Below are 24,141 nucleotides of genomic sequence, written 5' to 3' on the forward strand. Positions count from 1 at the left end.
CAGACCTACAGTGCGTGGAACAGCCCCTCAATTTTTTTAAGGAGTGCTGGACTTCGAGCTCATGTCCTTGACAAGATGTGGTTAGTATATTATTTTATGCGAACAATGCAAATGAGGCAAAATGTCGATGGCATCGAGACAAACACCTATGTATACTTAACGTAACAGTGGCAACGTGCAGAGTAGCAGCGGTAATAAAAGTTAACCTACGTTGAGTTTTACAACATTGAAGGGTGAAAGGTCTTGAGCGAGGCAAGACGACGTGCACTCGCAAGGCCGCCTAAGCCCAAATGCCATTAAATAGCACCTCACGCTATTTCGATTGATTTAGTGTATGAAAGACGAGGACAAAAAGATGGCGCTGCATCAGAAGCCAAAAAAAAAAACTGTACACAGTCTGACATTCTCTATGTCTTATTTGTGCTATATATCTTCAGCTTCTTCATAGAAAAACTGGTCCACGAATTTAAAAAAAATCATACAGTGCAACTTGTTAAAAAACGTTCAAGCCATCATCATTGTCCAGCCGACTAACTCAAAGAAATTCGCAAAGCCGCAAAGCCACTGGATGCGTTAGTTCATCACATCTTCGAAGTGGTTCGGGTTGCATTAGGAAGTGCCCAGTAGGGAAAGGAATCGAGGTTGAACATGGCGTCGCCGACAGTCAGGACGCTGAGAAGTTCCAGGGCAGCGAACACCACGTGCAGCTGACCTCCTATGGTAATCTGGAAGGACGGTGGGATTCATTCATTTATGCAGATTATAAAGTCTGGGTTTCACGGAAGGAATGAGGCTTAAACCAGACGAACACAAGAAAAAACACATGAACGAACGTCTGCAAACAGCCCGATTTTATTCGCAGGAAAAGGAAGTATGTACAAGCCCTCATTTCGACGGCACTGATCATATGGTGTTCCTAAAACCGATAAAATTGGTATGTGATGGCGTATCTTTGACAAAAAAAAAAGGAAATATCATCAATGACACGTGTTGTATAAGGCCAAAGTTAATGGTTTTATGTCGGAAGATTTTGTTGCTGCAATCGCCATGCTATTTATGCTTCATTTTCATGTAACATTGGCCTTATACACCACGTGTCATTGATCATATTTCCTCTATTGCCGAACATACGTCATCACGTCCAACATGTATTGCTTTGAAAAACACAATGTGATTAGCGCTGTCGACATCAGGGCCTGTATGTATTCCCCTTTCCTGCGAATAAAATCAGTTGTTTGCAGGCGTTCGTCCAGGCTTCTTATTGAACTCGTCTCGTTTGTGCATTATTCGTTCCGTAAAACAAGCACCCACTAGCCCAACAAAAAACTCTACATAAGTGTGGGCCCCTATTCATAGTTAAGACTTACTAAGATACTTCGTCTAGATGTCATGTGAAGTAGGCTTATCACTGCTAAGACACGTATGCTTAAGGCCCTCGGCTTGAAAATAACCTAAGTCTGGGCCCATATACATTGTTAAGGCTCACCAAGATACTTCATCTACATGTCGCGTGTAGTTGGCTTATCACTGCTAAGACACGTATACTGAGGGCCCTCGGCTTAAAAATAACATATTAGGTCTCACGTGCCAAAACCACTTTATAAATAGGGGGCACGCTGTTACGTGCACTGACATCGTACCGCACAAGGACCAAAGCCTTTTGTTCCCATGGAAATGCGACCGCCGTGACAGGGGCAAAGCTGCCACTATTGGGTAAGCATGGAAGTATCCTAACCGCTGTGTACTACAGAGGTGAAACTCGACTAAATAATGAGAGGAAACGTAATGCGAAGAAAGGCTGCCGGCGTACCCATTTATAGTGGCGCACTTTTAGCCCCAAGCATAGCATATGTGAAACAGCTAGCGCCTTTAGGGAAGATATGCAGCCGCTGAAGAAGATTTTAATCTTTGCCTTCACGAGGACAAAAGGAAAATAGAAAAAAATGTAACAAATGGTATTGCAGCAATATTACATTTCAGAGTATTGAAAGTTGGAAGAGTTGGCACTGATTCAGAGCTAGAGCTTGCGCTACAAATGTTGGTGTCTGTCCCTTTTCTCGTCCACGTTTTTGTTGCGCAAGTTCCTTAGCTATGAATACCACTTATGTTGTTGGTTTTCCAAGCCTTGCTAACACGAGCTGCAATTAGCGGGAAATTAAGAGGCATGGAATGAATAATAAAAACAGCAGTGAGATGCGGTTGTGAACGTGAGCGTGCACGCGAGGGCGGCAGGTGTCCGCCCCCCCCTCCCCCCAATCACCTAAAAAAGGATGCGCAATATCGGCCCCATACATTCAGCTAATAGGGACGAGGACTGACACATTGACGTGTTAGGGGGGGGCGCTGTGACTAATTTTCGCCCTTCGGCCTTATGATTGTGAAGCATGTTAGCTCACAACCAAAAAGAGCTGCATGTAGTCAAGAAAATTCAATTGATGCCAAAAGATTAACACAGGGCGTGGCGCGCAGGTGCCGTCCGAACTGCTGGTTTAGTCGGGATGCTTATTATTTATCTTGCCCTCACCATTCATCACGCTGCCCTACACTTGAAACGTTTAACCCTTTGTATAGCAGCGTCCTCATGTGTGGACTAAACATACTAGCACACTGTGCTTCAACTGGTCAACTTCTTGCTCTTAAGAAAGTAAGATTTTGGGGAAAAGCGATGGCTAGCTTAATCAGAATTGGCTGGTATTTCATGCCTATTCATGTGGACACTGGAATACAAAAGAATATTATACGTCTAATACGTTTATTATTGGCAGCAACTTGATTGCTTTTATTGCTAAGCTTCGTTAACTTTCGTCTCCGACTTTTTCTAACTAAGCCCACACAATGCGGTGTAGCGAACTGTTTTCGCCCCCCAGCCCCACTTTGCTGCATTGCATTCACGTTATAAAATTGACCATGCAGACAAAAAACTTGGTTTCACTGCGCTGATGCACAAAACACCGTGAACCGAGCTCGTAATGGACGCGGTAAAGTGGAGTACAAGTACACTACTACAAGCAGGGACTATTCCATAACTACTTGACCATCCCGGTGGTCTGGTGGTTGTGGAGCATGAGTGCTGACCCAAAGGTGACAGGATCAAATCTCCACCCCACGTGTGCCGAATGTTTCGATGGAGGCGAAAATTCTGAATGTTCGTGTGCTAATTATGTGGGTGCATGTTAAAAGAATACCAGGTGACCGAAATGGTAAGGGCGCTCCACTAAGGCAGTCTCCGATACTCATGTGGTGGTTTTGTGACGAAACACCCAGATATTGTTATTACAATAATAGCATTGCTGCAACTCATCACTATACCGTGTGGGTGAAGTAGCGCACTTTAGACGAAGACAAAGGAGACAAGGACGGAGACAAGAAGGAAAGATGTTCGGCGCACTCGTAACTGAATTTAATTTAGAAAAAATCTACTATATGCGCCCATGCACCCCCGAGCTACACAGAAAAGAATTAACAATCAACAATGTTTTCGCACACTCAATGACTAATCACTATTGAAGAGTCACAATCTAGCCCAGCGCTCAAACTTATTGCACTTCGTAATATTTCGTAACTACTCACCATGTCGAGAGCTGAGAGCCCACCGCAGTCTCTGAGCAAAGCGTTATTCTGCGACGACGTTGAGATGGAGAAGGTGGCCGAGGACAGCCGGGTCGCGGGCAGCATCAGCGTCAACGGGTTCACCTTCTGGGCACGGATCTAAGCGGTACGGCATCGCGGTTATCGATAAGCACGCGATAAGCACGCTTTGAGAACGCACTTCGAAGCTTTCTTGAAGCGCGTCCAAACATAGCGTGACAAGTCATGAGCGTTAGTATTATAGATCAGCACTATATGGACATGTTAGCAGTTTATATGGGGTCAATTAAGACTGCGCATATACAGCGGTGTTCCCTAGTGCGCCGGAGATTTCCCATTCAGATACATGAAACTTCCCTATTTTGGAGAATTTTCCCTGCAAACGCTGACGAAATTCCCAGCACAAAAGTACTAATTGCTGCCCTCACCTACGCACACACATACTATAACTACACGTTTCTCACGTACTGGTGACTTATGAAATCATGACTAGCCCCTCCACTGCTGCACAACGAAAGCATGACTTTATTAATTCATATGTTGTTAGTACACTGCACATTATGAGCTTCAATCTTGTGTGCACATTGTGAGCTTCAAGTCTAGCACCTCTAGTAAACTAGAAATTGCTCTGCGTAAATTTCAGAAACAAATCTCAAAGGCTATGCTTGCGTGGTGCATGCGTCAGAACCGAATACAGCAGATGAAGGCACACTGTGACCGCTAATTATCGGTCATAATAGAAGAATATAAACATTTCGGAAATTCACTGCAGTATCACGAAGATTCCCTTTTTCCCTTTAACTCAAATTTTCACGTGGGAAGTCCCCGCAAAGGGAAAATTTACTGCACGAAACATCACTGCGTGACATATAAAGCACCGGGATCTGCACGCGCGTACACACGCACAGTGACGCTTCTTGAGCTTGTGACTCGAGCTTGTGACTTCACTTGAGCGACGCTGGCCAACACCATCCCGACGAGTCTCGTGCGCATACAGAAAGTGGGCAGGTGTACTGTTGCGCAGTTCGTAAATTTGCGACGCACCGCACACGTAATTCGAAGGATACAGGGTGTTTAACCTTGCTGACGAGTTTTACAGCGAAAGCGGTTCTTAGATCACTTTTCGGGTCACGTGCAGTTGTTGTCCGCCGCCGCCACCTGTGTCCATAACAAAATTGCGCGAAATTAGAAAAAAACCTTGCACCAATGACACAGTGGGGCTTGAACCCGGGTCCACTGGGTGCCAGTCCAGTATTCAACCACTGATCTACACTGGTGATTGCGACTTGTTGTCAAACTTGCCTTAGGCAGGCATGACCTTGCACCAATGGCACTGTGGGGCTTGAACCCGAGTCCGCTGGGTGCCAGCCCTATATTCAACCACTGATCTACACCGGTGCTTGTGACTTGTTGTCAAACTTACCTTAGACTGGCACGATCTCGGGAAAACAATCGCGTTATTACGACTTATAAAGCTTTTTAAAACAGCGACAAAAAAAAAACATTCGTCGAAATGCGAATAGCGTAACGAGTGGGCCGTCCAATGCTACAAACGATTGTAAAAGCTTGTTCCTGTTCCCTTATCAACTGTGGCGCACACCCACTTCAGCCAGAATTCCTCATCGTCGTCAGCCACTGCATGGACAATTGGCACAAAATTTCTTGCAAGTGTTTAGCGGATACCACGCTTATCAGAAGAATGACGAAAATTTGCAAATGCTGGCCTACCACCCAAATGTTGCTGTCTTTTAATAGTGCTCTTGTGGGTACCAACCAAGTGTTCTCGCAGTAGTTACCCAATGGGTGTTTTGAAAATGCTCTGAAAGGCCGCACTTCTAGCTTTCGCTGTGACTGCGCTGCGCCTACCGCGCAGGCCTGGCGTTTTTTTTTTGTCTGACCCCTTTCGCTTACTTTAAAAGGTCACTAAACCACACCGAGTTCAAAGGCGAGACAGTAGCTTCGTCGTCATCTTGACTACTCTTGCTACAAGCGCTCCCTTCTCCTCGCCACTTACTTCTTCAGAAAACACATGGAATGTAAGAACTAACCATTAACCCCCGTATTCAAGAACGTCCCTTCGCTCAGCGCTTCACCTTCACTTGAGAAACCCGATGGGAGCGCGGTCTCTAGGCACGGCAAGTCACTACATATCAACGATAACTTGCTGCAATTCTTCAGTAGCGCAGCGTCATTTTTGAGCCGAGCTGTGGCGCAGTGCTCAACTCTGTCAAGTGAATGGTGAAGATCAAGTCGAGGAGCGTTTGTGAATATGGGAGTAAGCCTATCAGGATTTCGTGCATTTTGACTTCACGCTACCATCTCCGCTTGCGCCGTCACAAATGCAGGAAACGAAGTAAAATTAGTTCATCGCACACGGAATACAGTCATGTGAGACGAAGCAGACCGTTAATGTGACTTCATAGTTCGCGCGACTTCAATGACAACTCGAAACCACCGATGCCGAAGAAGACGACAGCAACGACTAATTCGACGAATGAGACAACTGCCGACGTAACCGACGTTATCAGCACTCACCTCGTCGTTCACATTGACGGCCACCAAGTGACGGCTCTTGTGGACACCGGCTCCCACATTTCTATAATAAGCCTACACCTAGCCGAAACTCTAAGGAAGGTGAAGATGCCATGGCACGGACCCAATATAAGAACTGCAAGAGGTCAATTGATGACACTGGTTGGAAAGTGCAAGGCCCGAATTTTCATCGCTGGTTCATAGAGGTATCTGTTGCGACCATTCGCAACAGATACCTTTCGTATATCAGCCCAATCGAGAGCTTGTCTTATCCGTATGTCACGTGAACGAACATCTGGCGCCACGAATTGTACCGATTGATTGACTGATATGTGGGGTTTAACGGCCCGAAACCACCATATTATTATGAAAGACGCTGCAGTGGAGGACTCCAGAAATTTTTACCACCACCTTCATTAACGTGCACCCAAATCTGGGCACATGGGCCTATAGCGTTTTCGCGTCCATCGAAAATGCAGTCGCCACTGCCGAGATTTGATCCCGCGACTTGCTGGTCAGCAGCCGAGTACCTTAGCCACTAGACCACCGCGGCGGGGCACGAATTGTGCCGTAAAGCCCCGAAACGCCCGGAGGGAACAATGCGCCTGTACTTTTTTTTTCAGTTATGATCTAGGTTTTTTTTTAATGTCATTACTACTACATTTCAAATAAACATCACCAGTGACAACGCCTGTATGCACGCTTTGGCCTCGGTGCTTGCTTTTCGTACGAAATTTGTTATCTAAAGCACCTGTCGGCGTGCGGTCCGCAGAGCAGTGATACGTGGCCGACAGCGCGAAGTCGGAGCAACGACCGCTCTCCTTGTCACGTCTCATGTGGAGGCTGACATGGCACTTTTGACCTCAAGTGTGCTGGTTGCCTATACCCTGTTAGTGAATTTCATCCTTGTGACATGCGTGCTGAAAATAAGCCTGATTTCTATTCCTGTTTTGTGCATTGTTATAGATTCACCTCATTCCACCAACCTTTTATTATTCGTTCGACCCCCACAGTGTAGATCATACAACTCAGGGTCCTCCACACCGAATGGTTGCCGACAGCCGCTCTAAGGCATCACTGACTGGAGGTGTTCTTCCAGTAATTCGGCTAAGAATACCGACTTCTACAGCCTGATTATCTTTATTTTTAATGATGTCGGTTATTGGCAGTATATTACCTCAAAGTAGACGTACTGAAATAATTGATGGTAGACGTCCGCGACCCTATATTTCGAAGGTATGGGTTCGAGCTCAGTTGGTACTCCATGATCAGCTACTACTCGCGCAAACGTTTTTGGACAACGAACGAAACAGACACGAGCCAGCGCCTATTCATGTCTGTTTCGTCCGTTGTCTCAAAAATGTTGCGCAAGTAGTAGTTGATATTTTGAGTTCGCATATAACTTAAGCACTGCTAAACAGCCGCACCTAAATAAATAAATAATTAGTGGTAGTGGGTCAATGTTAAATCAGCCGTTTAATGCGTCTTTCCATTAGGTAAGCTCTTTGTTTCAACTAACATAACTGAAGAAGCCAATCGAGATATACCACAGGCAAGATTTGAAGAAAAAAACGAACAAAACGCAAAAACATCTCTCAGGTAACAATGCGTAAACATCTTAAGACAGAGGTATTGCTATATTGAGAGAAAAACTGACAACACTTATTTTCATGCTCAAATACATGAACTACTCGCCTCGGGAAAATAAGGAACTTAGCGCGAAGAACGATAACGCCGCTTTTGAGACAAGAAGTTACTGGTACCTCATTAGGGTCGTTTAGAAAATTACAGATATACGATACGATATTACCGTACCGCTCCTCGCTTCCCGGTCATTGACCATTCTTTATTGATGGCATCCCAACAAAGCAAGAGCGTTTTCAAAAATTATGGCGGCGTTGTCACGCCTCGTTGTGGACTCTCAGCCTACGCATGGTGAACGAGAAACCTGTCGTCCAGTGAACGCACCGTCACTGGAAAGGAAGAGCGGTATATCGTACTGCCTGACAATGTTTGCGTACCGTATATCCGTAGCTTGCTTAAAGGTCCTATTGACAGCACGCGGTAGTAATTCTCGGAAGAATGTTCCGCTCAGCTTCGCTGAGTAGCGGAAGAGCTTCGTGTCGCGGATCATTTAAGAGTAAGGAGGCACTGGTTCTTTAAACTAAATTACGGCGTGTCGTGCAGTGAAGTTATCGCGCTACTCTTAAAGAAATAGTCGAGTAAAAAGGGTGTCTTTGTCGTTTCGCAGCGACTATCGGCATCTATCTGGCGTTCCTTCCCTCGCATTGTCGCCGCGCACCCGGCTGTTTCAGGTCACGAACGACATTCGTGACATAGCACTGTTGATACGAAAGTAGCCCAGCACCGAGTTTTCAAGAAGGAAATCGCACGCAAGCCAGATGACGATTCTTGTTAAAAAACTAAACGACACCCTTTTTAATCGCTCTTTTTTTTTCCAGGGCGTAGCGATTCTTACGATTGCGTCCAGTGTGGGCAAGAGGAAGGAGACGCCCTTGTCCTTGCTGGTCAGCTCGGCCGTAAGCATGGAGAGGATTCCAAGCAGGGGGAGGAAGCCCTGCGACGTCTTCCCGGAAATGTACTTCACCCACGAGACCAGCACGTCGTTCATGCCTGAACGCTGACGACGTGCCCACAGGGTAGTCGGAGTTACATGCAATGCAGCAAAAGCAAAGTAGTTTCAATGTCAACGTATGCATATCCATAATGTTTTGATATTCCGCTTTTCACTGAGTAGCATTGGAATTGTAGCGCTGCCCTTAAACTGTAATGATCGTTGCAATCTTATTCCTGAGGGAATATTATGCGAAAAATGTACCGCAGAATTAGTAAACCCAGGCATTAGCAATAAGAGCTTGTACTTGTAGCTACCGCCGGCTGGTTTACAAGCTAATCCCCTCGGTTCCCTTACATTACCTTGACATTCAGAAATGACCACTTACCTAGACATTACAATAAAAAAATTATCCCCCCTCCCAGACTTTTCCATCAAAGCTCCAACGTATGGTGTCCACGTTAATTATGTTCACTCCGTACGTTTGCTTCTTCTGGGCTTTTTTTATCAGGCAAACTGCTGGTATATCACTAAAGTCAATCTGAATCTCGTTACATTTCGAACAGCTTCGCGTCTTCAAAAACAACTAGCAAGTTGGTTCCTCAACTATACAAGACGGCATAACCTCTTTGTCAAAGTAGCAATGACCGTATGAGTGTTCGCGCAGTGCACTTTGTCAATGAAGACTTGTGGAGTGCTGACCTGGAACAAGGCAACGTGCACCTGCCCGCAGGCGGTGAGCGCCATGCAGCTCCAGGGAAAGCGTGTCCTGGCTGCCGTCCAGGGCAGCACCGGAGCTGTCAACGATGTGCCCGGTTCAGCAGGAAGTGAGAACAATGACAGGGAGAGCAGCAGGACCAAGGTTTCGGGGGTCACTTGGCTGCACGAAGGGGATTCAAGAGGTGGCAATTATTTGAATGGCAGAGAGGTGATTTAGATAAAAGAACTAAGTACTCCGGATCACGACGTGCCAATCAATCTCGATTGGCCCGTTTTTTTTTCCGATAAGAATATTCACCGTTTACTGATATAGCTTCCTTGTGCCATCATTCAGTTTCAGTTTCAGTTTATTATTCATTTTAAAAAAGTAGTACAGTAATATTAATATACAGACGAGGGTCCCAAAGTTAAAAACTGTAACGGGACCCTCGATGCATTATAACAATCAATAAATCAGATCAAGTTAACAAGCAACCCTCACTGAAGATCCTGGTGCTTTCATGGGGTGAGTCGCAAAACTCGTGTTTTCTAAAAGGCTTGCAATCAAATTCGGGACAATCGGTACCCTAGAATCCTTTCCAACCCATGTTTTCGATGCTCTAGACACTGTTCCTGTAGCCTTAGGTTAAGGCGCCCACCCTTCTGGCCAACATTACTGCACCTACAAGAGAAAGTTATGCTGTAAAGAGCTCCCATAGCACACTCAACGAATTTCTTACGGTGATCCCTACTGAAACACTCCGTATGCGATGTCCAATAATTCCGCGTGTTTCCGTAAGAATACATGTTTCCTATATATTTTCCATATATTTCCGTAAGATTCTTACGGAAACATATGCAATTATTAGACATCACATGCGGATCGTTTCAATAAAGAATGATTACGCAATGGCGGGAGAGCCTTGCTGACATCTCCGGTAAATAATTCAGAGAGCTTTTAGGTGTCGAATAAACCACTCACAAGCACACTCTTCGTGATACCTTTTTTGAATTTATGTTAAGTGCCACTTAGGTACAGTCTCACATCAATCTTCTTGGGACTTGTTTTCCCTGAAGTGTCCCGAATGTTAGGTGCTTTTGTATGCGCAGCTTCTCAGAAACGGGAACAAGTAAGAAACTGGGATAACTCAAGACACATAATATTATTACATGGGGTTTTACGACCTAGAACGTCCGTATAACTATGAGAGACGCCGTATATCGTGAAGGGCTCCGAAAATCTTGGTGCAATGACTTAATGTGCAATGACATCGTACTGTACACGGGCCTACACAATTTCACCGTAATCGAAAAGCGACTGCCGTGGCCGGGATCAAACCCGCGACTTTCGGATCAGCAGCCAAGCACCGTAGTCACTGTTCCACAATGGCGGACTCTGCAAGACACAGGAAAGAAGTTAATGCACCCCATACGCCAGTATATTGTGCGGATTGGAAACTAATATTTACGGGGTGTATGCAGCCGGGAGGAAAATTGCATTCTTCGACGCTGCCACGATGCCATCGCCTACTGCACGTTCTCCACGAGAATAAAAATAATAATAATAATAATAATAATAATAATAATAATAATTTTTATTTCCATCAGCGATGGAGGAGACTGCGGGTAAAAGTTGCCTGAAGGCACAAGCAACTTGACAGAGGCCCGCAGCCACCCCTACAGTGCAGGCAGCGATGGCAAACATTCACATAAAGAGAAAAAAAAATCACAAGAAACACATATTCGGAATACAGATATGTCTAAAAAAACACATCAGTAAGGAAGAATGAAAAAAAAAGCAATATTTTACACTATTTACTATGTTAGCATGAATTGATGAAATGCTCGCGCAGTGTTCGTGCAGAAGTTATTTTCAATTCAATGTGTAATTTATGAAATGAATTTAAAAGGGTTGGCAGCGTGTATGATAGCTTCTGCATAGAATAGCTTGTCCGCGCAGTGACCACCTTCCACTGTTCTATGTAACGAGTGCCGTATGAATGGGTGTTTTTGGCAAGATGAGATAACTCGTGGAAAAACTTTAGGTTTTCTTTTATCTCTCGTTTGAACGCTATACTTAACTTGTAATTGTATAGGGTAAACACGCGGATGACATTTCCCTTCAAGAATAAATCTGAAGTATGGGAATTGTAGGGTACATTGAAAAGCGCACGTAGAAATTTTTTCTGCAGTACATGAAGTCTTTCAAGATTTGTATATGTCGTCGTACCCCATACCAAAAAACAATAATACAAGGAAGAAAAAAAGAGCGCATTGTAAACAAGAAGCTTTATTTTAAAAGGTAATATCAATCTGTGACGCGCCATCATACCAACCACACGAGATAGCTTGCCTAAAACTGATTCGATGTGTAAATCCCAAAGCATATTTTGTGTGAAGGTAACTCCCAGTATTTTCACACTACTCACTATTTCTATTGCTTCATTTGTGTAAAGAAGGGTGATGTGATCGCAGGTTATCTGCTTAGATTTTGGTCTGAAAATCACGGCTTTTGTCTTTTTAGTATTAATTTGCAAAACGTTTGCTGCTGACCTTTCTTGGAGCGCCCTTAGAGCAGTGTTGGTGTTATTCTGAAGGCTACCAAGTTCAGGTGACGAAAAAAATAGGCTAGCGTCGTCAGCGTACATAACGTATTTCGCATCACTGTAGATATTTACTAGGTCATTGATGTAAACTATAAAAAGAAGTGAAAAAAAAACTATAACTATAAAAACTATAAAAAAAAGGCCCGCTCATGCCAAATGTTATGTCTCAACCAGAGGCTTGCCTTGTCAGCGGCTGCACACGCGTTCAGTTAGGTGCATCGGCACAAATCCTGTAAAAAAATGTTCTGCATCTTTCCTACAGCATACATATGGGTCGGGACTCGTGATACTGGCGTTCTTAGCATAAAATAGTTCGCAGTACACTGGAAGCCCTGTCGGACTTTCTACCGTGAAAGAACGTACATGAGCGCTCAGATCGACATTCGAATCACTGAAATGTTCCTCTTAAACGGCGCGTGCTCGCTCCATGCTTGCGCTTTTATATGTTTCCAGATTCACGGCAGGCACGCAGAGGTTCCTTGCCTAAACGTTAACATTGCCACGTGGAAAAACTCTCTCGATAAGCTCAACCACCTTTGCAGAAAAACCAGAGCGGTGTTTCGTCTGCTTTTGGATGTAAGAGGGTTGCGTCCACACGAAAAAAATCTTCCCAACTTTCCGCGCATGGCCTGCATATGGCTATTTATTATCGTGACAGCAGACAATGCCGAGACCGCAGCAAGAGTTTGTATAATTTCGTCAAAACATGAACTATTAGGCCTATTAACGTAAAGTAATGTTGTCCAGGGAGATAACCTCAACTGAAATATGTGCTAATTTTTCTGATGGTTAAATGAGAAAAGAGCACTTGCCATGGTGGTCTAGTGCCTATAAGGCACTCGACTCCTGACCCGCAGGTCGCGGGATCGTCCCGGCTGTGGCGGCCACGTTTTCGATGGAGGCGAAAATGTTTGAGGCCCAAGTGCTTAGATTTAGCTGCACGTTAAAAAAAAAAAACCCACGTGGTCAACATTTACGGAGCCCTCGACTACGGCGTCTCACACAATCATATAGTGGCTTCAAGACTTTAAACTCCACCAATTATTATTAAATGAGAAAGTAGCGGTTACCAAGCGGGTCAGGCATTTAAGCGTTAAAAGAAGCAACCAGCTTTCGCACGTATAACGACGCAGAAGTCACAAAGATGATCAGCGACCTTCTGGTGAATACGAACGTCCACGCTGTCTTGGGAATGGAAGAGACCACCAAGGCCATCACAGCCACTACCATTGTGCAGAGTTCCCGGAAACTGCGATGCGAAAAGTAAATAACGCAGAAGCACGTATGATTACGTGGATGCAACATACAATCTACGTTTGAAATCACTGGTGCACATGTATCATTATACCAGCTGTACAAATACGTGAGTACATAGGAAGCCGCCCTTTAATCAGTTGAACCCCCTGATAACAATACTCTAATGCCACAAAAAATTTTGTTTTTATAACGGATAGCTACTATAAACGGGTTTCACGAAAACTAAAATACGGGGAAGGCAGCTTATTGCGAAAAAAGTTGCAATACATGCCGACAGACATAACTGTTACTAAGAATGACAAAGCTGCCGATTTTTTTTTGACATGTTTGAAAATTCAGATGCTTTCGCGGGAACGACACAGGTCCAAGAGACAATGTAAATGAAAACTTTTGAAGTTTCGGGATGCTGAAAATTTTTCAAGCCTGAGCCTTTTACTGAAATTGTATGTCGAAGTGTGCATGACCTGAAGCCGCTGCATTTCTCGCGCCGTAGTGGATTTGGAAAGTCAGCGCTGTCGCAGTGCCAAAACACCATGAGCTGAAGCATGCCGCGAGTTTGAAGGCGCGCTGGATCCCGTTGAAGTTGTGGGCGGGAGTCAAGCAGCCTGAGTTTGTCGCTTTCTTATTTTTCTTCGAGGATTCCGAGCTCCAACCCCTTTTGGCGCGGAAACTCAGCAGCCATATTCATTGTTGTAACTGATGATTCGGCCCGGTGACATTGCTGTAAGCGGGGTAATGAACCACAGAGAGCACCTAAAATTTGATGGTGCAGCAGCTTCTGATAGCTATAGCCGATATTTTGTTAAAAGTGGTGTCCTTATAAGTGGGCTCAACTGTATAAATTCTTGAAGCAGCTGCTTCTTTGAGTAAATCCTTGTGATTACTCGGTAATAATTGTAGATCGGTTTCCGCAGAGCATGAGTGGTATTACTATTAAAGTCATACTGGGCATGTATCTTTTCCTTTAATTACTTGCTGGCGGAGCGGCGAACAAATGTGGCTGGCAGTTAACGACTGTCCTGTATATATCCACATTCATGTCTGCTTGTGTGTTTAATCTGCTTGCGAATATATCCACATTCATGTCTGCTTGCGTGTTTAATCCACATTCGTGTCTGCTTGCGTGTTTAATAGACGCGATTGGATGACTTAGAGGATCGCTCCAGACGAAATAACGTCGTTATTCATGGTATATCAGATTCGAAAGAAACGTGGAACGATACGGAGGAGAAAGCACTTGCCGCGTTACACTCCGCACTTGGCGTCGAAATACCCCCCTCAGACGTTGAAAGAGCTCACCGTATAGGGACGCTATCTGCATCCAAACCCCGCCCCATTATAATGAAATTTTGTTCCTTTAAAACCCGAGATAAGGTATTATCAGCGCGCGCTAAACTTAAAGAATCCGGTATTTCGGTATCCGAAGACTTTTCGCCTGCGACTCGTGAGGCACGAAAGAAACTGCCTGCATTCGCTAAGGGTCTACCTGGATCCCCGAAATTCAAATTGCGCTACTCGAAACTGTATGTCAACCAACAATGCTACGTATATGACTCTTTAACCGATACTGTAACAGAAACGAGTAACTTTCCCCACCCTGAAACGCATCAACGCAAAGCATCGCAAAACAACGGCCTAGACGCTACGCAAACAGCAAACCTAGAGACACGATAGGAAAACGCGAGGGGATGTGGGCGATTGCCGCCCCCGTCACGCTTATCTGTACTTCTTGCGAACGTCAGGAGTGTGCTTAATAAACTTGACTCTTTTAACTCTATTGTAGACACGTGCAGACCTAATGTTATCGCGTTAACCGAAACTTGGCTGAATAATAACATTCGGAACACGGAAATTTTTTACGATGCGTCCCGCTACACAATTTACCGTTGTGACCGTACCCTTCGCCAAGGCGGTGGCGTTATGCTTGCTGTTTTGAATGCACACGATTATTACCAGGTTGCTGTTGAAACCGATATTGAAATTATCTTATCGTGTGTTGAGGTGGCGTACCAGAAATTCATTTTTGCGGCATGTTATCGCCCCCCTAACGCCCCGCCAACTTTTACTACCTCCTTACACGATGTTCTTAATACCGTAGTAACTCGTCTGCCAAGCGCCCCGATTTTTTTATTAGGTGACTTTAATTTTCCTCAAATTATGTGGTCCTCCGAATCGCCCATGTTTAATTCAAGTTCCTCACAAGTTAGCGACTTTCTGAACCTTTGCTCAACCTTCACCCTTACCCAACTAGTTACCCAGCCGACGAGAATAACAGACAGCACAGCAACGGTACTAGACCTCGTACTTACCTCACGCCCCGACTCTGTCTCGTGCATGACATATTTACCCGGTTTATCTGATCATTTAATCCTTTCTTTCGACATCTCAGTACCAGCTCTAGTAACACGTAAGACAACTAAGCAAATTTGTGATTATAAGAAAGCAAATTTCGATGCCATTAACACTGAACTGTCCACTTTTCTTGACATTTTTCTAGACAATTTTGACAATCGTACAGTTGAAGCTAACTGGAACTTATTCCTGCGAAAAGTCGACGAGCTAACCAACAAATACATCCCGCTTCGCAAAATCTCTTCGCATGCCAGAGCTCCATGGTACAATGCCTACTTAAAACGTCTATCAAACCGCAAGAAGCGCCTTTACCGTAAAGCGAAACTGCTGCCCACGAACGCTCGGTGGGTTGCATACAAAGTAGCCAACAATTCCTATGTATCCGCTGTCAAAAATGCAAAATCCAACTTTTTCCAGAGTACCTTACCTAGCCTGCTTCTAAACAATCCTCAAAGCTTTTGGCGTGTAATTAATCCAAGCACGACTGAGTCAATTAAACTGCTGGACCATAATGACGAATCCATTCCCGACAATGAGTGTCCGGTTGTCCTGAACAGGTTTTTTTGTAGTAATTTTGTGGTTTCTTCCAGTACATCTATTCCTTCCCCAAAGCTGCACGATTATCCACTCAAGAATTCAATTATTATTGACACTCGGGGAATTTCTAAAATAATACAGTCACTTAAGCCCTCTTCAAGCCCAGGTGTCGATCTTATAACTTCTAAATTTCTTCAAGGTACGGCCTCGTATTCTTCAATTCTTCTTACCAAACTTTTTCAACAATCCATTGACAGCGGGTCCCTACCCATCCAGTGGAAAATTGGTAAGGTGGTCGCCGTTCACAAATCAGGTAGCAAAGAATCTCCTTTAAATTACCGCCCTATATCCCTTACGAGCATTCCTTGTAAAGTCTTGGAGCATGTCTTGTACACAAGCATCGTAACGTTTCTCGAATCCAATTCATTTTTCACGGATGCACAACTTGGTTTTCGAAAGGGGTTTTCATGTGAAACCCAATTACTTTCTTTTACACACCAGCTTCACCGCATTCTTGACCGTCGTTCTAAAGCAGACTGTATTTTTTTAGATTTTGCAAAAGCCTTTGAGAAAGTGTCCCATAATCTCCTGCTCCTGAAACTTAGCAGACTTAACCTTGATCGTGATGTGTTCAAATGGCTTGAACACTTTTTGTGTGGCCGTACACAGTTTGTTGCAGCCAACTCATATAATTCCCCAGAATGTTCTGTTACTTCGGGCGTACCCCAAGGCTCAGTCCTGGGCCCCCTCTTATTTTTAATTTACATCAATGACCTCACTGATTGCGTTTCATCAAACATACACCTGTTCGCTGACGATTGTGTGATATTTCGTGAAATTAACGACACAAGCGATGTTAGTATTATACAAAACGACCTTAACGCTATTTCAAACTGGTGCAGTCTTTGGCCAATGAACCTTAATATTAAAAAGTGTATGTAAAGTTTTACGCGTATGTCGAAGTTCAACCACTCCCGCCTCGTACCATCTTAATAATGTTCTACTCGATGGTGTTTCATCCTACCGGTACTTAGGTGTGCACATTACTTCTTGCCTGACATGGTCCGTTCACATAAGCAACATTATTAACAATGCAAACCGTATGTTAGGCTATCTTCGTCGCAATTTTTCTTCTTCATCTGCCTCTCTAAAACTACTGATGTATAAGAACTTGGTTAGAAGTAAATTAGAATATGCTGCTTCAGTTTGGGATCCCAGCATGGTTTATCTGATCAAAGCCCTCGAACTGGTCCAAAATAACTCTGCCCGGTTTATCCTACACGATTACGATCGAACAGCAAGCGTTACAGCTATGAAAAACTCGTTGCAGCTGACTTCCCTTTCTTCTCGTCGTAAGTTTTTTCGCCTGTGCCTTTTTCATAAAATCTTCCATAATAGCCCCCACCTTCGTGCTAATCTTTTTCTTTCACCGTCCTACGTGTCCTCTCGCATCGATCATGCGCACAAAGTTGGTATACCTATATGCCAAACAATTACGTGTTCAGAATCTTTTGTCCCACGCACCAGCAAAGACTGGAACCAGCTTCCTGGAGCGACTGCTGCGATTACTGATTATCAGCTGTTTCGCGCTGCACTAACAAACATTGTAAACTGAGGTTACTTATTACGTGTGCCTTTTTCGTTTTTTATGTTCTTGCGTGTTCTGATGTGTTTTGTAGCTAGAATTGTATACTAGGATTATTTAAAATATGTACACCAGATCTCTTTTGTTCTACTTTTGTGTCCTAACTTTGTTATCAGCTAAAATTGATTATTTAGTAAACGTTGAATCCTGTACTCCCCTTTACTCACCTTCTGAATCCATTTTTTGTAAACCCACTCCCCTCTTCAATGCCTCTGGCCCTGAGGGTACAATAAATAAATAAATAAATAAATAAATAAATAAATAAATAAATAAATAAATAAATAAATAAATAAATGAATAAATAAATAAATAAATAAATCTTTCCGAAAAGCAACGCCCCATCTAGCCTAGTACGAAATAATTGTAGAACGGTGAGTTCACGAAAACAAGTAATATTTACACACAGCTCTCTATGGCAGTGACATCTTTGCTAAAACACTGGCACTCAATTGACATTATTAAAACGATCCACAAATTCTGCAGCTATCGTGGAAGGCGTTTTCAAAGGACGTACGGGCGATTGCTTCAGTAGCACTTTGGAAGAAACGAGAAAGGATATGCATCGATTAGTAAGAACATTTAATCACCCTGAACTTGAGTATAGCGACTTTCTCTCTAGCGCTACCACCACCATTCCTCAAACACTAAGAAATTTGACACTTGTTGAAAATTGGAGAATGAGTCAAATAGTTTTGCAGATAAGGTTGCGTGCCTTAACCGGGTTTGTAAGTGCAGTTTTGAACAATGTCAAAGAAAACGTAAACGACTCACGTCCAGGGCCCGTGCAGAGTTAGCCTGTTCTCGAACACTCCAGTCGGCAGCCTGCGCTCTTCGGGACGAATCTTCGCACTGAAAGAACGCGAAAAGAAAGAAACCGTATAAGGAATTGTAAAACGCGCAACGCAACTTTAACGGACCACTCGCACTAGGTGCGCAGAAAACATGACGCTTTGCTTCATTACTTCCAGGGCAAAACCGCAGATGCTTGCAGTATCACATTTTATCGATCACAGAACGACTTGTAAGGGTGGCCATCACGAAGAAAGCAACGGGTGAGTTCGCTAGTGTTGACTGAGGAAGCAGCACACGTTGAATCTTGTAACACACCAAGAGATGGAAGGGAGACAGTATTTTTTATAAAGCGAAAGCTGATAGTTTCGTTCGGAACAAGAAGTTTAAAAAAAATGAAGGACACTTAGTAAATTCCATGCAGTGTGTTTAGCGAAAGCCTCGAGCCATTGAACCAACTTTACCATGTCCTTGTCTCTGTCTCTCATTCAACGGTATTGTGTTTGGTATTCGGGGAACTCACATTCTTGGGGCGCCTCTCCGAAGCGCTTGCCACGGAATCGCTTGCCCGTGTGCCTGCCCCTCTCATGAGATAAACATCCGCGCTAGCTAGTTCTCGCTCAATTCAGAAGTACCGTTTGTCAGTGAATATAGGCACTACGTACCTTAATTAAACAATCGTCGTTCATAATAATATACCCATATTAATATGTTGTTTGTAATAATGTGTTTGACTGATGACAGAATGTCGAACTGTATTCATCAGGACGACAATCAAGTTTCTGAAATAAAACCAGGAACACAATGCTGGGTCTGTATCATCACGGGTTCAGACATATCTGGGCACGGGCGTACGGATGGACGGTCGCACATGAGGATAAGACATTGAAAGCTTTCGACTTAAGGTGTGCTGTTTGGTTCGCCTGTATGAAAGTTACAAAACTTTAGACAGGTAATGAAAATGTAAACAGTAACTTGTGCACCATAAATGGTAATGAGGTAAGCAAGAAGCGGCCATGAATTGAGTGTTTTTTTGTCAATGATATCACGACATTCGTTGGCAAATTCACGACTACATTAACTGGCTGCTAACGAGAAGTCACATAGTATCATTAATACTGTTGTTGTCGCCGTCGTCGTCGTCATCGTCGTTATTCTGAAGCACTGGTAATCGTATCGCGTGTCAGGACGTAAAACCCTGATCGTTATATTGTGATTTCTCGTCCGACTTGGAGCCTGTAGGAGGCCTTTCTTGCAAACTTCCGAGCACCGGATTGGCTCTGCGGTAAAATACCAGACTGCCACGTACCAGGGTTCAAGTCTGTCTCAAACTGCATTCTTTTCTGTGACTTCACATCTGCACCCACGATTGGCTGACATTAGGGACTGATGATAACTCACGCTGTCAAAGCCACGTGCATGGTGACAAAATATCGGAATCTCAGAGATGGCGGTAATGCTGCTCACCGCTCAGTCCTCATCCTCCTCAGCAAGCAACACCAGAGGTAGAGGGAGCACAGGAGAATGGTCGGCAGTGAGTAGAACGTGAAGGTGAAACTTCCGAGAACATGGTACTCTGGATACTCCCTGAAAATGTGGCAGCAAGATAAAACAAAAGAAGTCAGCATTGTTAAGCAAAGTTGTATACGATTAAGGCTGCTTTTATGGCAGTACTTTCAGCTGGCTAACAGAAATATAATGGTCATTATATTTCAAATATAACGGGAACCCGGCTGGTCGGGATGAAACATAATGAAGGAAAAGAAGTACGCCGACCATTCTCGTCATTCATTCTCGAATGTTTCATTCTCGTCAAAATGGATTTGTTTTCTGAACAACAGTAGTCGTGTTCTGTGTCGTGCATTAGTTAGGTAAAGTGACCTTTTCTTCTCACTTAGCCATGAATGCCAGCAGGTCGCTGAAGGCCGCAGAGTGGAGCTGTGCCGTCGAAGCCAGTGTCGAGCCGTAGATTACCATCGTAAGGAGGCAGCGGCGTAGTCTTTGGCGGTACTTCCTGAAGACAAATAAAATTGGACAGAATGGTAGATCCGTGACACTTGCTTCTTATCGCCCATGCTAACACTTGTACTTTTTATTGCTTGAACTTTACCTTATATTAAAGAGCACCTCCGGCAGCTTTATGACTAAAAATGAAAATATTGAAAAGCTATTGATACCGCGCAGAATTCTCTCTCTTACGCACTTGAGCTAACTTATTTTACGTGTTGATGGCACCTGTAACATTTTGAGACTATAACATTGCCTGAGATTATGGCTGTAATATACGTGATGCGTAAGATGTGTACGCTATTGATATAGTTTGAAAATCTACACCGGTGCTAGTGCTCTGCCTCCTTTTAGTGAACGCAGAATACTTTATTTAGCAGAGCATCAATTAGGCCATGTGGTCTTGCTTCACATTCTTTCAGCCTTCTTCATTAGCCTTCGAGATGCCACTGTTCGTTACGGTTATATACGTTTACGCAAATTACGTCACACACGCAATAATGAAGGGTGGCGGTTAGTACCTTGCGTGATCTGTAGGTCTACATGGAGGAAACCAAATAAACCACAGAAATTAGGTTAATTTCACAATCACAAGTACGAAATGTTGTTGGTTACCGTAACTTCACCGGCCAGTCCAAGCTTTCGGGAACGCTTAATTTTATAAATACATAGAAATGGCTCTGAATGCTTGAACAATACAAACCGCTGCTCCTTAAAGTGTAGATCAGCTCCTTGATTATGCACTCTTGATGCTTTCGATTCCAGACACTGTAATATTTCAGCTAGTTGAGTTGAGTTCACTATCCCCACAGAGACTAAAGCTATGTCAGAGGCTGGGTTTGAACTAGTTGATGTACAGTGACGTTATGAAACCAGTAAGTGCCCGACGGCGAGAACAACGAGACGACGCACAGAGCATTTGTGTGTCGTCTTTATTTTTTTTACTCGTATCCGTGCACTTACTGGCTTTCTAAGGCTATTCTGTGCCAGTCACGGACTGATAACTGTGTTATTTTATTCGCGTCATCATAGCAGTGAATAAAATGTCATGTCGCTCTAATAATTTGGACGGCTCATCGCTCAGACATGTTGTCAAAAAGATCACAGGCTCCCCATGATTTTGCCTGAGACGACTCGATGGACGGAATTCTTCTTTCTCTTCTCGTTCAATATACTGAACCCCTCTTCTCCTGAAAACTTTGTACGCCCCCACTATGGTTTCGCTACGCCTCCGCAATCGTAACATGAGAACCGTTCTGCCTCTCCCCTGGTTTTCGGCTGCCTCCTTGATCGGCCCGTCTTTGACCAGACGATGACGTTATCTTGTGGCGTCATAGTTAGGATGTGACGACGTCACAGCATTTTGCTATACGTGACGTCATAATGACATCTTTACATAATTTGTTTAGCATCAATCGTGCTGACGCCGCCCTCACCGACAGTCAAGTTTCCTGTTTAGTGAGGTCTCTCGGACTTTAGCCTCAGTAACTGAGCAGGCCCATCAGTGATATCTGTGTCGTGAAAATCGCATGGCAGCTCACTTCGGCATTGTGGAGAGGCCCTAGCAAAACTCGCGCTCAGGTGTGACTTCAGCGTCTTTCATAATGAAATTGTGCATTGGAATGTTAAATACCGCCAAATATCACAATTTTAAGCCACGTCACTGTGTCAGCAGTGTCACCACACCTATCAACTACAACGATTACTTGTGTACACTCACATGACGTGCATATTTCCTTCCGGCATCAGTGCTTGCTCGCGCATACGCTGTCGAAAAGCGCTGCGATGGTTCTCCGAGAGCACGCTATCTTCGGCCGTGACATACAGCGTAGAGCTATGCTCGTCGCGATGGTTGTGCGTCACTGGAGAGGCAGTGCCGCTCCTGGGAAGCGGGCAGGTTGCCTGCAGCGACGTACACCACAAAAAGACATCGGCTCGTGCGTCTGCATTAATCCTATTGGGTGACATACACTGCGTTTATGCTTGAAGCACGCATCCGGTCATTGGCAACGCTTGCGTCGCCTTTTTATTTACTTATTTAGTTAGTTAATTAGTTAGTTGATATTTTACTTATCTATTCATTTATTGTGCCCTCGAAACCTCAGGACATTACAGCAAAGAGTGGGGAACGAGAAATTGTACAAAATCGGGTAGTAAATAACACAACAAGAACATAACTCAACAGTGTAATAAAATAATAAACTAGAAATAGCAGTACATACAATGTAGTAAGGAAATGCTTTGCAATTAGTAATATGAACAAACAAGGTAACATGACATTTATCCCTGTTTATACAGCTTTACGACAACAATAACAAGACGTCATGAATACCTAGTTAAACAATGTTAGCTATAACCTTGCGAAAAAAATTTTTTGTCAATGATGGTGACTATATGTGTAATTGGGAAGGTGCCTTTATTGCCAAGATGTTTTAGGAAAAAAAGGAAGGGCGGAAGGTGTTGGTATTTCCTGCTTGATTTCCGACTTGGAAGCGATGGTTTACACGGTGCGATAAGTAATGTGGCTGTGAAATGAAGTCTTTCTGACGAAATAGATGCGAATCTTCATTTTTCTCGTCATTAAGCGCTTTGCGAAATGTATACATAGACAAGTACCAGACTTTGTCCGCACGACATAACTCTTCACAGAAAAAATGATATACACTACTACATAGTGGAATTGGAACCGTGGTTCCCGATGCAATCATGCCAGTTCAGGTGCACATATCGCAGACACGTGGGCTAATCCGCGATACTTGGGTCGCGTGTCTGACGGCGGTAATGGTCGCAGCGAAAGCGTCTGCGACGCCTTCGGAAGGCAGCCGTTCGGTCTAGTGTTCTTGGCGCTGGCGGAACACCGCTAGCAATGGCTTGCACGTGCCTCGCCGTAAGATGCGGCTGCAGAGCCTGATGGGGCGTGCTACGAAGGGTTGCCAGCGATCCACCGGCAATATATCGAGAACCCCCAGGGAAACGTGCTAGGCCCTACGTTATTTTCGTTATACATAATTGACCTACCATCTGTACTTTCATTAAAACCATAATGCACGCTGATGACACCACATTACTTTTTTGAGGTAACTATCTCCGTTCGCTAAAAGAACAAGTCACAGCAGAGTTATCACATATTTCCACATGGTTCGCCCGCAACAAGCTTGCAATAAATATAGGCAAAACTAAGGACGTTATGTTTTATTCCAGGAGAAAAAAAAATCTAGATTACAGCCATATGCACTTGGAAATCAACAACTCGCCCACTGAGCGAGTTTCCACGTTTAAATATTTGGGGGTTCAAATATAGACTAAAACAGAAATCGGAAATGCTTCACGCTTATTAAAGCCAGATGTTGCTTTCCATATAACGTGCTTCGATCATTACACTTCTCTATATTTTACTCTCAAATCAGTTATTGTAGCGAGGTATGGCGCTTTACTTAACCAACCTACATCGAACCGATCGTACGGTTACAAAAACGTGCCCTACGTATCATTACGTCTTCTACCACAAGCTCGGATCTGTTTTCCTATACTCGGATACTGCCTTTCACATCTCA

At 44.0% G+C, this 24,141-nt stretch overlaps 1 protein-coding gene across 1 annotated transcript; it reads right to left on the minus strand.

Moving 5' to 3' along the window:
* Positions 1–463: 463 nt before the first annotated feature.
* On the minus strand, positions 464–8,758 carry LOC119165075 (Na(+)/citrate cotransporter). The gene is made up of 3 exons (XM_037417267.2): positions 8,600–8,758; positions 3,571–3,708; positions 464–725 (listed from the first exon to the last, which is right to left on the minus strand). Exons 1-3 carry the CDS (start codon positions 8,750–8,752, stop codon positions 582–584), a joined length of 435 nt encoding a protein of 144 aa, XP_037273164.2. The 5' UTR covers positions 8,753–8,758; the 3' UTR covers positions 464–581.
* Positions 8,759–24,141: the final 15,383 nt, after the last annotated feature.

The sequence above is a fragment of the Rhipicephalus microplus genome, chromosome 8 (assembly GCF_043290135.1).
Source record: "Rhipicephalus microplus isolate Deutch F79 chromosome 8, USDA_Rmic, whole genome shotgun sequence".
Classification (NCBI taxonomy): domain Eukaryota; kingdom Metazoa; phylum Arthropoda; class Arachnida; order Ixodida; family Ixodidae; genus Rhipicephalus; species Rhipicephalus microplus.

Excerpts from the sequence above, each read along its gene's own strand:
- LOC119165075 (XM_037417267.2), bottom strand. The coding sequence starts at position 8,752 with ATGAACGACGTGCTGGTCTCGTGGGTGAAGTACATTTCCGGGAAGACG. Across the intron at positions 3,709-8,599 it reads TGCCCACACTGGACGCAATC|ATCCGTGCCCAGAAGGTGAA; the intron begins GTAAGAATCGCT and ends CGTACCGCTTAG. Across the intron at positions 726-3,570 it reads GGCTCTCAGCTCTCGACATG|ATTACCATAGGAGGTCAGCT; the intron begins GTGAGTAGTTAC and ends CCGTCCTTCCAG.